The 16,404-nt window shown below is 48.4% G+C and overlaps 1 protein-coding gene across 1 annotated transcript in view; it reads left to right on the top strand.

The window, feature by feature from the left end:
• Window positions 1–15,366, top strand: part of Pcif1 (Phosphorylated CTD-interacting factor 1) — an 87,834-nt gene extending 72,468 nt beyond the window's left edge. Inside the window, exons 15-16 of the mRNA XM_077646556.1 lie at window positions 8,834–8,908; window positions 14,997–15,366. Coding sequence (XP_077502682.1) covers window positions 8,834–8,908; window positions 14,997–15,231 — 310 coding nt within the window. The 3' untranslated portion in view covers window positions 15,232–15,366. The remainder of the gene's footprint in view (window positions 1–8,833; window positions 8,909–14,996) is intronic.
• The last annotated feature ends 1,038 nt before the right edge of the window (window positions 15,367–16,404 follow it).

The following is a 16,404-nucleotide window of genomic DNA, read 5'->3' on the forward strand; positions in this document are numbered from 1 at the left end:
GACAAAGCAATCAGTGTGTTGCTGCAAACCTGGAGAGTAAGTTCTACCAGATTCGTCAGCTCCCTGCCAAGGTTGAGAGCGGCAGGTGTGTACCCAGTCGAGCGGTTCACGGTCGACCTGAGAGCAAACCCAATCTTGTGGAGACAGGTGTCCCAGTCGCTGTGCGTCTACGCAAATGCAACGAGCATGTGCTTGATGTTGCGGTTCACACGTTCCGTGGGATTCGCCTGGGAGTGGTACTTGGTTGTTCTTCTGTGCTTAATGCCAAGGGCCGCACAGGAGTCCACGAAGAGTTTGGCAGTGAAGTATGATGCATTGTCTGTTATCAACTGCCCGGGGTAGCCGAATTGTGTGAACACCTCGATCAGCTTCCCCATGATTACGCGTGCCGTCAGCTTTGGAAGTGGGAACAGTTCTACCCATTTGCTGAAATGATCTGTGACAACGAGCAGGAAATGGTTTCCACTTGGAGTCCTGGGGTAAGGTCCCATGACGTCACAAGCCGCAATTTGCCAAGGACCCTGGCTATTGATCGGCTGCATAAGCCCGGGTGTGTGTCCACCACGCGGCTTGACCCTTTGGCACACGTCGCACAACCGGGCGTAGTGAATCGTATCCCGCTTCATGCCAGGCCAGATAGCGAGGCGTCACAACTTGAGGTAAGTCTTCGGGCCACTCGCATGCCCAGCGATGCACATATCGTGAAAGTAGCGTAAAAGTGCTCCTCTCATCGTGCGTGGTATCACCACCTTGAAGGACTCGTGTGTATCCTTCTCGGAGGGGATATATCTCAGCAGGATGCCATCGGAGTCGAGCAGATAGGAATCCATCGTGTTCAAAACATTACCAGCTGTGTTCGAGCGCCCCGCACGGACAGCAATACCAGTTGCCTCCATGTGCTCCCTGAGCCCGTCGAACACTTTTCGACAAAATGGATCCTCTCACTGTGCCTCCAATAGCTCCTTTCTGCTGAAAACGCTCACCACTGAACTGACGAAATCCAAGTGGTTCACATTTTCGTCCTGGGAAGGTGGGTAGTTCCTTCCCTCGGGGCGATGGGTGAGCTTCGCGGCAATTGCATTGCTCTGGCTGTCGGGCGTGGCGGAGTGGGCAGTGTTGTTACTTCCCACGCCATCAACGGGCGCGCGCGAAAGTGCGTCTGCCACCACGTTGTTTTTACCCCTCCTGTAGGGCACGGTAAAGTCGTAACGCTGGAGGAGTAGCGCCCATCGCGCTAGGCGTCCACTCGGCTCGCCTAGGCGCCTCAGTCATGTGAGTGCCATGTGATCAGTCTCAGTCACGAAGGCGCCTCCGTCAACGTAATAGTCGAACTTCCGCAGAGCGAAGATAATCACGAGACATTCTTTTTCTGTCACGGAATAGTTTCTCTCTGCGGGAGTTAATGATCGGCTAGCGAATGCCACCGGTCTCGGGCTACCTTCGTGCTCTTGAAGCAGGACTGCTCCTAAGCCCAGGTCACAAGTGTCCGTGTGGATCACAAATTCTCTGTTCAGGTCAGGCAGCCTCAGCTCTATGGTTTCCGCGAGCGTGCAAGTGAGATGGCGTAGTGCTGCCTCTTGCTCGGGTCCCCAATGCCACTTCACACCTTTCCTCAACAATGCCGTTAAGGGGGCTTGCAGAGCTGCGCAATTTGGGATAAACTGGCTATAAAAGTTTACCATCCCCAGAAAGCGTCTCAGTCCGCCTATGTCTGCCGGCGAAGGGGACTGCAATATAACCTGCAGCTTGTCCTCGCACGGCAAAAGGCGTCCTTTGTCTAGCGTGAACCGCAACAGTGTTATTCGGGTCGCCACTATCTGGGTCTTGTTCGGGTTCAGAGTGATTCCCGCTGACCTCAGCCTTTCCGGTACATCCCTGAGATGACGTAAGTGCTCATCAAAGGTTGCCGAATACACCACAGTGTCATCCAGGTAAGCAAGAGCGTGGTGCCACCTTGCATCGCCTAGGACACGGTCCATCAAACTCTGGTACGTCACGGGCGCTTCGGCCAGGCCGAAAGGCATTCGGGTAAACTGGAAAAGTCCCCTGCGACAAGTGAAAGCAGTTTTCTCTCGGTCACTGGGAGTCATCTCCACCTGAAAATATCCTCTGCTGGCATCGAGCGTAGTGAAGTACCTCGCTCCACCAACATTAGACACGATAGAGGGACTGCTCGGAAGTGGGTATGCGTCCTTCCGTGTCACCTCGTTCAGGCTTTGATAGTCCACACAAAGATGGGTAGTTCCATCCTTTTTGGGCACCAGCACCACTGGAAACCCCCAGAGGCTGTTTGAATGTTCCACAACGCCTGTGTCGAGAAGTTCGTCCAGAGCGTTATCGAGCGCTTTCCTCTTAGCCAAGCTGACTGGCCGAGGATTGCACTTCCACGGAACGGTGTCGCCTGTCTCAATTTTGTGCCTAACCAGCTTAGTGCAGCCAGGCCGCTCCATGAATACAGCGTCGTATTCGTTGAGGAGCAGAGACAAGTGCGCTTTGTCCCCCCCCCCTTCCCGACAAACCGCCTAAGTTGTCCAGCAGTGGGTGGGAAGGCCTGCATGCCGCCGCGGCGCAGGGGGGACAGGGGGTCGCACGGGAGGGGAGGAGTTCCCTTCCGCACTTTTCCTCTCGGCGCGGTCGAGGGGCTTTCGCGGGCAATCGTTGCGTACGTCTGCGCGTGTAGCATCGGAAAGCGAATGTGCTTCTGGTGCTTTTGCGGGTTTAACGAAAGGTTTCAAGGTGCCACATGCTCGCTCCCTATATCCTCTGTTGCAGACGTCAATAACAATGCCTGTCTTGGCGAGGAAGTCTCTACCAAGAATAATGGGAACTGATAGGCCGGGGAGGTGAGCGAAGTGCTGGCGCCTCACTCGTTTCTCCCACCGCACCACAAGCCGCGCAGCACCGCTTGCGTGCGCTGTGCCGCTGGCTAATCGGAAAGTGAGGTTGCTCGCTCGCAGTCGGAGTCCGTTGAGATGCTCACATACCTCGTCGCCAAACAGAAATGCGCTTGCTCCTGTGTCTAGCAAAGCCATGAACTTACGTCGAGCAACCGTAAGCTTAATAAGCGGGACTGGCGTGTCGCTGGGTGGTTCCAAACGACAAGCCAGCGGGGCTAGGAGTTTGTGTGACCCACTGAGCACCGCTGTTGACACCGCCGGCTGTGCAGCGTTGCTCACCTGCGGCTCTGTTCGTTTCCCGAAAGCGCGTGCTCTCGGTTCACGGGCCGTCTGCATTCCCGGGCATAGTGCCCTCGTTGGTTGCACCGGTAGCAGAGGGTGTTCGGCCGTTGCCGGGCGGGGCAGTTGTCGCCTCGCGCCGGTTGACTGTTCTTCCCTGCCGGGCGTACTGTCGCAGTTGCCCTTTCCTCTAGCGTCCTCGGGTAGGCATGTCGGCCCCGATTCTGCGTACCTTGGCTACGTGCAGCGTGTGCTGCCCGCATAGCATACGTGTACGGGCCGAGAGCTCGGTCAGACAATTCCCAACCGTTTCTCAGTTGCCCGTCACTGAATGCAACCGTTTCGGCACCCCGGGAACGAATTCGAAAAGTGCCTCTGTTCCAGGTGCATCGCGGCTCAAGTGCCTGCGACGCTGGTGGTGGTGGCCGATGCGCGCGGGAGTCGAGTATGTCCCCCTGTATGCGTTTGGCTGCCGAGGCGAGTTTGTCCAAGTCCCTGAACTGCACGCCTTGTAGGTAGGGTGAGCTTGTAGTGTGATGCGCTCTACCTTCTCGCTGTTCGGAGCTGAGGGCTCTGCGATACAATAAAGTTCGTCCATCGCCCTCACGTACTCAAGCAAGGATTCGTCCAGATGCTGAGTACGCAGCTCCAACTTGCGCCGCAGACGACAGTCGTAATCTGCGGGCAAGAACTCCTCCATTGTGCGTGACCGGTGGTCAGTGAGGCAGAACCAGCGGGCAGCCTGGTCAGTCAGCGAAACTGGCATGACACGCGCCAGAACCTCGCCATCATTAAGCCCCGTCGGCTGCTGGTAGGTCAGCATGCGATCCAGGTACTCGTTGGCACTGAAAAGATCATAATAGCCGCCGTAACTGAGAAGGTCCACCCGTAGCCTCGGTCTCGCCACTGGAGCGGGTGTTTGCAGGTTGTTCTGCACGATACCCATGAGGCTCTCTATGATGCGCAAGGCGTTGCGCAACACAGCCTCTTGGGGGTTGGCCTGGACAGGAAGTTCTGGCTGAGGGGCCGCGTGGGATGAGCAAGGCTGCGCAGGTTGTGCCGTGCTCTCCCTACCTGGCAGCATAACGCTTGGCGAGAAGTGCTTAGCATCGCTGCTTGTCTGAGCCAGTGTGTCGCGTGAATCACCGCTCGGCTCAAACGACATTAGATCGCAGGGGCTAGCATCAGCCTCTGCTAATATGCCAGCAGTAGTTGTTACTGCAGTGTCAACCTGTTGCTGCTGAGATGCCATATCGGACAACCACAGCAGGGACTGGAAGTCAATCCCGCTGGCCGCCATGGCTAGCCTGTGTGTCGGCAGTCGGTCACACAGACGCTCGGTTTGTCACACCTCTGGCCCCACATTGGGCGCCAAGAATATGGAGGTTATTCTTGTAATAACGCTCAATGGGCTAAAAGCAGTAGTCGCTCTCTTGCACCAGCGTGCCAGCCCTAGAAGTCGGAGCTAGCTGTGACTCCCAACCTCCGGTGCGGTAAGTCGCAACTACGGCGGGTTCGGGCCAGAGGGGACAAACACGAGCATTCTACTCTGATGAGCGTTTATTGCTCCTGAGCAATACAAGCAGCAGCAAGCAACAAAGCAACCGCCGCAACGAGGGAGTGTTCCGCTCGCGTACGGGGGTGAAATGCACCAAAAGGGTGGAACACACAAAATGGTGGGGGAGGAAGGTTCTGCTCACGGCCTGCGGCGGTCAGTTCACACGTGGTGGCCGGGCGATAACGGCAGCGGTCTCCGTGGCAGATCTGCGTCCGTACGTGTGCACAGCTCCTGCCAGAAGACCAGCGGGCCCCGGGAGAACCGCGCAACCGCGCCTTCTCCAGGACTGTGGAGAGGAGGTCTCTCCATGCTAAGAGGGGACAGAGGGAAAGTCTCCGCGGCGGCGTAGCTGCGGGGACGCGAAAGGAAGCGGGGGCGGCGTGAGTGCCCTCCCTCGCAAACCTCCCGAACAGCGCGCACATAACATCGCATGATAGTTACGCGTGGCCGATACCATGGGACAGGGGATTCGTGTGTATCCCCACAAAGTTTACACTTGAAATAATGTTTGTTGAAATTCTTTGAATTCATTCCATTTTGTCTCTTAATACTGTTTTGGCGATATTGTTTTTTTTTTAAATGCCCACACTAATGAATGTTTTGAGGGGCCTTCGTATGTACTATAGTATGTTCTTAATGGAAAAAAAAGCAGCAAAACATTTAGCGCTTAAATACAGACAGATATGAAGTAGACAACATTTGCGCTAACTTGCAACTGATTTTTATTCATTGCAAGTGCCTACTCCCACAGTATGTAAAAGTAAGTACTTGCAGTGAATAAAACTGCCTTTGAGCCCACTTGTAATGGCCGCAGGAATGCTCGCTTGTTACAAGCGAGTGTGGTGCTACCGTCAAAGTATGCATTAGGGCAATGGGACTGTGTCTTGAATACAGCGAACAACCATGGTGGTGTAACTCGGTTAGAAAGAACAAGGACGTGCCGTAAACTCGGCCCCACTGTCCAAGAATTCGCACGGAGATGGAGGAGCGTCTGCGGGCACTTGTGACAACCTACTCTGGAAATAGTGTGGGGACCGAAATTGAATTAAAAAAAATGGCGAGGCATTGCCAACAAAATGGCGCAGTTTTACCAAATGCTGCCATCGAAAACGTATGCCTTCAAAAGTGACACCTGCACTGGTGAAAGACACGGCAAGTTATTGCGTTAACATCCAATTGTGCACAAGGAGGAGACTGCCCTTTGTCAATCGGCAAATATCGCGTAGTGCGATACTTTGGGAGCTATGTTTTTGTACGCTACAGGCCAAACGCAAAGGCCCGGATAACACGTGACTTTTTGTTTTTATGCAACGAGTGTGCAACCAGGCATGAGTTTCAATGGTGCGATAGGTATTGCGCATGATTTATTCGCCGAGTGGCTTGTTGAGCTACTATGCAATAGTGGATGAAGTATGGGCTCCAACGCATGCCTGATAACTTTGAAGTGCACCATGTGTTGCCTTCTATGTCTGTAGTTCCATTTTTCTTGCCACCAAATGCCAAATGCAGGACCCAGCCACCGGACATGGGTGTTACTCATACACTCAAGATGTCCTATCATTGGTGCATCATCTAGTTCACGCTGATAACAATTCACACTCCAGGTGTCGATGTTCCGGTTCAGATATCTTTATTCGTTGCTGTGGAATTGATTAATGTCATGTGGATGGGAATGACTGCGGAGTGCATCAGGAACTGCTCCATAAAGCATGCTTTATGGACCATTAACGACTGAGAACACTGTTGAAAATTCGCTTGATTAGATGCCTGTGGATTTGTATAAACATGTGGTTGATGCAGAAATGGCCAGACATGATTTCACCTGAGATGACTTCGTTGGTGCGGGTCATGACGCAGGCGAAGTAAAGTCATACACTGACAAAGCTGTTCTACACGAAGTATGAGGGCTGCCCGACTACGGAGAATCTGATGACAGTGACATGGAGGCTGACATGCCACCAGTTGCTGTGAACGCTTTAACAGCGGTTAGTTATATCCTGCTCTTAAAGCAGCTTAACTCTTGACACTTAGGGCCTCAGCGAGAAACAAAGTACCACCGCTCTTGAGGGCTTGGAAACCACCGTGATATGGTCTCCTTTGAAGAAGCAGATGCACATAACGAACTTTTGTTACAAATAAACACTAGTTTCTTTGAACTTCACATTTCTGGCGGTAAACTACGAACTGTGGATACAACAAACGCAATCCGTGGGACCATAAGTGGGCTTGACTGTAGTTGAAAGTTAGTGCACGTGTTGTCTACTTCGTATCTGTCCGTCTCTCGCGCGCTACAAGTTTCATCATGACAAACCAGCTCACCTGAATAGCCAACTCCTGATGTGTAGCTGATGGGTAGATTAGCTTGTTCAGTGTAACACTCTTCCTTTCTGTTGCGTGGAGCAATTTTATTGCTACAGTGAAGAGCTTCTGGTAAGCTGTTATGCTAACATTTTCAGTTTGTATTGGGCAGTTGTAGTTCTGGATGGCTGAAACTACACACAACTGCACATTGGCCAAGGCCGCTCTATAAACAAGTGAAATCATGCCTTTCAATTTAGTTTCACCAGGAAATACATGCCTTTGACAACTGGTCTCCATGCTCGGTATCTGCCTGCCTGAAAGCATCAGTTTGTGAGCTGTGCAACAAGTTGTCGGCTAAGAGCATTTCGTGTTGATTTGAACAGTGCAAGCTTTATTGTTAGTGTTGCTTGCATATTTTTGCATTATGAAGTACAAGGCATGTGTTTGCTATTCAGCCTATTTTCGATGTTTTATGTATAAGTAGTTTGCATTTTCATTTGATTCAGGAGATGTAACATTTGGGTGCGACATTCGAACTTTGGGTTGTTTAAGAAATTGTCCTGATCACTGGAGCCCTTTGAGCGGCAAGACCTGCTGCTCACTATGTACCGAACTCAAACAGGTAGCAGTAAGACAAAATGTGAAATCTCAAGCATAAAGAAACTGCACAAGTTGCGTTGAGCATGAAAGCATTAGTGCAACCTGCACTAAAGGTGGCAGAGATTCCTTCACAGACTGTTCGCGAATAGCATAGTGGGTCTCACTGCATGCAATTCTAGCTGAACCACACCAGGCAGCAGTGCATATCATGGCCAGTGGGTGCTCAGGGTTTTGCTAAAAGTTGTTCATAGAGATTGCCACTAGAACAAAGCTGCCTTCAATGATAATTTATTTCGTGATGAAAGGGTGCATTAATGTGTTTTGAGGCCAACTCATATGTTACTATGGTTACTATATATCTGGCGCCTTAAACCTAGAGTTCACAGCCGGGAAGAGAACTTGTATTGTAAAAATGTGCTGCTGTGGCGACAGTGGAGGAGCAATATTTTCGCTGAAAATTATTTTCTACTGCATGTGACAAGCTTAGCAAATATGCAATATGTACTCATTCAAAAATTTTGTCATAGCATCTTCCTATGCAGGCACTATTTCATCTTGTATTGCCATGGTGAAGAAAATAATAATTTGACTCTTAACATCTTTATATCTTAAAGCACTTTGTGGCACGATGAATAGCCGTCTGATGAAACAAAAGCAGAATGTCGTAAAATGTACTTTGAAGTTTGGGGTCACAGCTGCAAGCATTATGTATTCTAGCATGTGTAACGTAGTGAGCGATTATCTTTCCCCGCATGACGTGATGCCAATGCTTGTGCTTCGTAATTTTTTCAAATACACATCTTATGTGGCTTCAAGTGGAGTGTGCCGAGACATTCTATGAAAGGAGAAGGGAAAAGAGAGGTGATGAGAGTTTTGCTTTTCCGATCAACATTTTGTATGGTTGTGCATTTTATGCTGTACCATTTAGCCTTTGTGAACCAACTAGCCTTTGCGAAGGTTTCTTATTGCTGCAAGTTGTACTGTGCTAAAGAATGTCGGACAGGGTTATTGGAGAGACATGGGAGAGGCCTTTGCCCTGCAGTGGGTGTAGTCAGGCTGGTGATGATGAAAAGAATGTCGAGTGGTGACACTGTGAGTAGTGGAATGTAAATTTTTTGAATATTAGAGCTTATACTTCGTCCACAGTCACTTACATGCAAGATTGACATAACGTGAGGACAATGCTTTCTCATTACAGGTATAAGAGAGAGCAGCTTCTGATTCCTGCATATGACCATGAGTACAGGCATGGATTTCAACACATTATGCCAAGGTAACTTTTGGTCATTGACTTTTTTAGCAGCTTTGACAGGAGTTTTGCTTTTCATTCAGTAAGCAGAACCGGCAGAAGTGCTCGCAGTCATGTTTGCTTTAGTGTCGAACTAAAAAGAGGTGGAAATAGTGAAACTTCAGCTGAAGCAGAAGTTTGGTGTCATTACATCAGCACCTCCAGATAGTGCAAAATGCTGAAGAAAAAAAGTTTGTTTCAGATTTGAATTGACCACCTAGTACTGAAAATTATGCGTGGCATGTATAAAGCAAACATAAAGGCAACTTATCTGACACTTGCTTACCCTCATTTTTTTTCTTTTTTCAGAGAAATGCACGTTAGATCAGATCAGTTACTGCAGTTAAACACGCAGGTTTTTGGAACCGAACATCACTCTAGAAATCGGATTTTAAGTCATTTCATTTTTGTGATCCTGACAACTTTCCGCACCTGCCTGAGAACTCAGATTGAAAAATACTGCCTAATATTGCCAAAATATACAGATGACATTGTATGTGTCGTCTGTTTAAGATGACATATGTAGTAAAACCTCGTTAAGACGTACTCACTTAAGCGGCAGTTTCAGTTGGGACGTAGTAACATAAAATCCCCTGCTTAGCTTCCATTAAACTTAATATATTTGGTGCCAGCATACGACTTAGTGGCTTATCGCAAATGTCTCAGTTAGCACATACCTGTTATCACGTATGAGGCTGAATAGGTCTCTCTTAAAGCAAAGCAGCCGTGGACTACGCTGCGCATTGCAGAAACTTCTCCGGTGAACGCGGAGATCATGGCGACACGTCGAGAGGCACTTGCCGGCAACACGGCATAGTACGCGACAAGTACGCTTGCAGCTGCTGGCACATCCGGAAAGAGAGCGGGGATACGTTGGCACCACTGGCAACACTCAAAGCGGACGCTGCTTCGAGTGTTGGCTACAAAAGCTTATTAATGGGAAGGCACTGTGGAAACTGTCACCTTATGCAGGTCTAGAGACCTGTGCAGTGCAGTTTAGAGGTCTCGTGCATGTCCGATTGTGACATTGTTGCCTCCATCACTGGCAAAATGTCACCCAGTGCAAGTGACATCAGCGAGGAAGCTGAATGAATAGGAGAAATTGCGTGAGGCAAGACATGCTTCACCTGTTGCCCAAAACAAAACGCCTAATAGAGCCGTTCGAACCTCGTTTAAATGCCTTCAAGGCTACGCTAGTAGCTGCGAGCCCATCTTAACGTCAGGCATAAAATAACTGATTTCTGTGGTCCGACAAAGTAAAAGCTTTTGCGTGTGCCTTCCTTTAAGCAATGCTTCGGGTATCATGGTTCACTACAGTGGACATATTTAAAATGTTTTCGGTCAGGACGTAGGGGCGCGATGCTTGTATCATATTTACGCGTATAATTTGCGCACTTTTTATTCGGAAATTAGGGCTCTAAGAAGGGGATGCACAAATTAAGTGGGGGTTTCACGAGCGCGACTTTAAAAAAACTCCACAAAGGTCATAACCCGCAATGTAGGTATAGTGTATGTTGATGCATATGCGTCAGCACCTGGACCCGCACCCCCCCCCCCCCCCCCACCCCCCCCCCCCCCTCTCCCTTTGCGGATGGCATGAAGGTGCATGCACGAAGCTCAATAAGACACTAAAACAGCGTCATCGATTGCGGCCCAGCAATTGTTTGGTAGTTCCGGATTCCGTAAGTTTGCTTTCGTAACTTCGTCCGGGAAAGCAACCGCAAATCAATTATCACACCACACACAAAATGTACACCCGGCCAATTCTTTAAAGGGACTATGCAATAAATTAATTGAGGTTACGTAAAGCAGACGAGGAGATAGGCATTCGATCACTCGTCACTCCAGTGCAAGAATTCTTGAGCTAGCATCATTAACAGCGAAGATATAGACGATTAAAAATTACGCTCCTCCTCTCTCCTCGACTCGTACACGAGGAGCACCAGAAAAAAATTAAGAAAACAGATCTGGGACTGGGCCTCGCCTTTGAATACGTCATCAGATGACGTTCGCTTTGCAACTTCCGGTTGTCGCTCCTAGCCCCCCAGCAGCCCTTCGCGCAGCGCGGCGTGGCGGCATCTCTCCTCTCCGGTCTCTTCTTCTTCCTAGATAGCGGCGCGTGTCGGGTTTCTTTGCTTGTCATCTGTGGTAATTAGCAGTAATAAACCTGGACCTCGAGGTGCGACTGCTCGCTTTTACGCCGCGATGGGCATCGAGCCATATGCGTGCGCACGAAGAGCCGTGAGAGTGGCTCCGGAACTCCCGACAGAAGGAGGCGGCAGAGGAAAATTGAAACCATATGCGCGAAGGCAATGCCCTGGCTCGCTTGCCCGAGAGGGTCGCGCGGCGGCACGAGCAGACATTTTTCACGGCCGCCGGAAGTGTGCCCGTGACGTCGTGGCTTCAGCGAATGAGAGCGTGTGGTGGCCTGGTGATGTCATGGTACAGTGACGTCTTTGTTCCACGATTTTAGTTCCAAGATCGGTCACTACGAGTACACCAATCGGCTTGCCGAATTTTGAAAAACACGTTTTTTAAAGTTCATAATAAATTGCCGGCTCATTCCGAAGACTCATACTTTGTGTGAATGCTTCTTAGCATCATTTCTAAGCATTGAAAACATTTACAAGTGACTTTTATGCTTTGCATAGTCCCTTTAATAGTACCGCGCGAGCGTCGACCAAACTGCTTGTTAGCGCCTTACCACGGCACAGAGTGACAAAGCCAGCGAGAATAGCCACATGCGCACAAGTTTGGCGGCACGATTGTCGTCTATGGGCCAACTTGTGCACACGCGGTTATTCTCGCTGGCTTCGCTGGCCGCTCCGCGCCATGATAACGTGCTAACAAGCAGTTTGAAACTTGGCGTATAGTTGTGATTTCCCATCGCAAGACACGGCCGAACAACCAAACACAAGCCGTCAGAGCCACCAAGAAAAGCGTAGCCGGCAGTCGAGCCACATGCATCAGCCAAACAAACAGCGGTGTTGGCTCTTCTATCAGCTGCCGATCCTCCCCGGAAGTGCTGCTGGCTGTTCCAAGTGGCGATGCACTGGTGCCGTCACGATGTAACAGCAGCCCCCGACGCCACCATGAACGCCCAGTGCACAAAAGATTAAAAAAGCCTTCCGAACAAACACGCGGAATAGCCGAATGCTACTGGGTAGAGCCATATTGTAGAGCCCGCGTGCATGATGTGGGTCTAGCGCAGCACGGTGCGTAAAATATGCGAGTAAAGAAATTTTTTGTAAACCCGGGTAATAAGTTAAGGGTGCGCAAATTACGCAAGAGTGCAAATTATGCGCGTAAATATGGTAGTTATTCCATGGTCACGCGAGGTACGCATTAGCGAGGTGTCACTGTACTATAGCTTCAGAGATACCCATCTTTAAGAACCTGGATATGATGAAATGTTGCATGAAAAGGCCATAAACAAAGGTGCCTCCATGCTGAAATCTAGTCCAGTAAGCTGGAAGTTATCTTCATTGGCGAGACACTCAGATTACAAGAATAGTTGAGACAAAATAGTAAATATGTATTGAGCAGATGAATTACTTCCTTCAGTGAAGTTGCTACTTGCATCTCTCTGCACCTTGCCAGTGAGTTGGCAAGACTACCATGGCATCATTTGCATGCTGCTGCTAAGGGAAAGCAAGCTGTTTGTCCATTTCCATACTGCTAAGGGAAAGCAAGCTGTTTGTCTCTTATTATATTTTACCTTGCGAGTTCCTAGGTATTACCAAAGTCTGCTCATTGTCTAACGTTAGGCATGCTCTCATGCTTTTTGACGAACTCTTTGTCAGGAACAGGTTTCTCACACCTGTCGTCTCGGGATAAGTAATGTACACTGCATACCTTTGCAGTGCACCAGGCCCTTCTCTCCACTTAAAAATTAGTAAAGACTAGCATACATTGCTCAATGAATGGAAGTCCTGTTGAAATTTGATAACTTTGAATAAAAATTGCAAAATAAAAATGTCTTGGTTGTATTCTAGAAAAAAAAACATTCACATGTTGCAGTTTGAAATTCATGCTTTGTCACGACCAGTTTTTGTTTGTTACGACATAATACTGGTTTATTTGATAAAAATGCTGTGAATTGGGCGTATTGGCACATACAGTATTTACGTGCATAATTTGTGCACATTTTTTTCCCTTTAGATTAAGGCTTGAAAAGGGGGGTGCGCAAATGCATGGCGATATTGCGAAGATGCCCTAAAAAACTCTGCAAAGGTCATAACATGCAATATATACTGTATATTGCCATCTATACATCGACACTCCTACTCTTACCCCCTGCCGGCCAAAAAAAGTTGACTCCAGATATAAGACGCATGTCCCCTCCCACCCCGCCCCACATTGTGTAGGTCCCCGTGAGATGGCATGAAGGCACGTGCAGAGCTGAAAGCAATAAATGCGGAATGATAAAGTCATGAAGGCGGTAGTCGGAGGCAAATGGAGATAAAGGCGATAAAGTGGCGCCTTCGCATGTGGTCCGGCTGACTAGCGGCAAACCGAATAGCAAACGGTTCAGTAATTCTGGATTCCAGCGCATGCCGGAGGTTACCAGAAGCTTACGCTCACAACTGTTCATCCGGGAAAGTAGTGCCAGTGCGAGCAAGCCGGGTAAACGGCACCCAATTCATCCCCTCGCCACTCACACCTTTCTTAGCTGTACATGGCAACGCAGCCATGCCAACCTTCTCAAGCCTGCCTTGCACGCACCTGCGTGCATGCAGCCCTCTTCAGGACTAGAAATGCATTCTGATTTCACAATTCCCCGTGCGACAGGTTGTTTGCTTTACGTGTCAGCACGCCTTCCATTGCCCTCTCAGGCAGAGAGCTGGGCTATTTGCACATGCATAGATGATAACCTTGGCTCGGACAGCACATAAATTTATGAAACATTCACAATAAATGTAGGAAGTTCTGTGCTCATCCTTGTCCCCGTCCATTGTCCTGTTTTTCATACTGCTGTCATTTTTTCAACAGATCTATTTGCTTTACCTTTTTCATAATGCCCATTGATATTTTTACTCATGCATTCGAGATCTATCAAAATATGACTAGCACTTGGTTACAAGCTCCAACTGCCAAAGTTTTCAAAATTTGTGCCAGTAACTAAAGCAGGATCAATAAAATGCACATAATTATTGTTGAGAGAAATATTTCGTGGTCTTCATATATTTTTCTTTTTGACAATCAAAAATATCTTTGTGTGGCCCTTGAAGTCTCACTCAGCCTTTCGTGCAAGCTAGCTTGTGTAGTGCAATATCTAAAAGTATCAGTTATTTTGGAAGATTCATGTCACACAAAATTTCAATAGGTGCTGTGTGTTATTTGCCACTTATCTCAAAAGATTTTCGTGGCGAAATTCAGATAACCTGAAATCTGGTCTAAGGAAAACTCAAAAAGAAAGACCGGCCAGCAGTTTCGGTAGCCCGCAGATGTTGCCGCAAACCATCAAGAAAGTCTGCACTTCTTGGCACTGTGGACAACTCTGTGCTTCATGCAATTACGGCACCATCTGCTGGTGAGGCAAGGACATTGTCCAATACAGACCAAGAGGGGGGACATGCGGGAAGGAGAAAGAAAGCTTCTCCCACCCATACCTTGTAGGGGTTGGCGCCATCTGAATTATGGCAGAGGTGATGAGGGCCACTGCCGCTGTAGCATTAACAACATGATCACGCGCTCATCTTTGGCAGCCGTGTTTCTTGTGCTCGCATGCCTCAGCACAAACTACTTTTTTTATAATGAAGTGTCCGGCTTGCATAATGAAGTTATCATTGCAAAATAAAAAGAGATGGAGGGCTTAAGTCTTAAATCTTGGTACCTTAGTTTTTCTGGGACAGTCTGTCTCAAATTTTTCTAGCCTAGCTTTTTTTATGGCTTGATGACGGTTCACTGTATGTGCTTTCTTGTTACAAAGGGCAGTTCCAGCTTCCATCTTTGCCCAATAGATTTTTCCCTCTAGCATTACCTTTTCCTTCTGTTTCCATCAGTCCTTCCCCCTTTTGAGTGGCTTGCCAACAGGAATGTGTGCATAGATTGGTATTGCATGGTGTTTCAGGAGTGAAGTAAGCGTACGCTCCACACATGGGACACACATCATCTTCCTGCAAAATGATGCTGGCTATGCTCGCTGGGGCCCCACCCCCGAGCGGCTGGATGCCCTGCGCGAAAGCTACCGGCCTGGCCTGGACCGCGACCGAGAGGTTGCTGCAGAGGCAGTGCCCGTGTCCTCATTGCCGTCAAAGGACACGCCGCCCAAGGACTTGCCTCTTGGGCCTCCCAAGTTGATCTAAACACTCCTGAACAGGGCCTCTCGTTAAAGGCAGGAGCTTCAGTAAAAAAAGCTTTCACGGCCAAGCGCATGCTACCATAGGTGCAGGCCCTGTGAGCATGCCCAGCTGCAGCTATGTTCATAAGAAACAGCCTTGTGCTGTTTTGTCTTCTCACTGTTTGTCCAGTTAATTCGCCATGTGATTGCTGTTTCTGCTCTTTTCTTGCCAGAAAGACATTTTCTTGTGCCAGTATTTTTTCTTCATGCAGTAAGTACCATTTGCTCACCTGTGGGCCACTGCAATGACTGGTAGAAAATGCAAGAGGATCTGCAGGTCACTGCTTTGTGGGTACATGTTTGCTGCTTTTTGTGCAGGATATGGTATTTTTTGCACGATATGAAGCACTGAAGCTCACGAAAGTAGGTGGCAGTGCTGTGTGCACTGGTATGCAAGGTGTGGGCAGAACTTTATTGGCAGTTTTTTTTTTTCTTTGTCTTGTGAATTTGTTCAGCGTGTCTCATTTGCAGTAAGTACCTGCTGTGTTTTAGTAGAAAGTCATGTATTTTTTTTTTTTTTGCAACATTTGATTGAAAGGGATCAGTGTACAATGCAGTGCAACTTGTTAGTGGCTATGGTGCAAGTATAAAAATATGCCGCATGAAAATATTTTTTAAACCTTAAGGGAGGACATGGTTTTCAGGATAAGTTTTCCTATTTCTTAATGGATTTGGATTATAATTTCCATGCACATCAGTAATGCCACTGTGGCGAAATCTGCTGAGTTCCAGTGATATATTCTGAACCTGCAGACACAAAACATGGTACAAAATTGGATCAAGGTGCAATCTTGAATACGAAGAAATTTCACTGAGCTCAAAATGGCATCACTCAGTTGCAGTACTGCAGATATACTGGTGTTCGAAAAATGAGGTTTTTTGCATTTAGTGATATTTCATACCACTGTGGTCGAAAATTAATTTTTTTAGGTGACTTCCTGATTTTCAGCACAGAGCTGTGGGACCACATGCAAGTGTACAAAGAAATAGTACGAGTTACAAGATGTTGATTTTTTTTTGCAATTTTTTTTGCAAGCCATGTCCTACTTTAAGGCATTAAGGAACTGTCAATATTTATATAATGCTGTGCATATCACAGCAGGAAGCTTCTAGAAAATTGTGGAAACACCACGCTTAA

The sequence above is a fragment of the Amblyomma americanum genome, chromosome 1 (genome assembly GCF_052857255.1).
Source record: "Amblyomma americanum isolate KBUSLIRL-KWMA chromosome 1, ASM5285725v1, whole genome shotgun sequence".
In the NCBI taxonomy this organism is placed as follows: domain Eukaryota; kingdom Metazoa; phylum Arthropoda; class Arachnida; order Ixodida; family Ixodidae; genus Amblyomma; species Amblyomma americanum.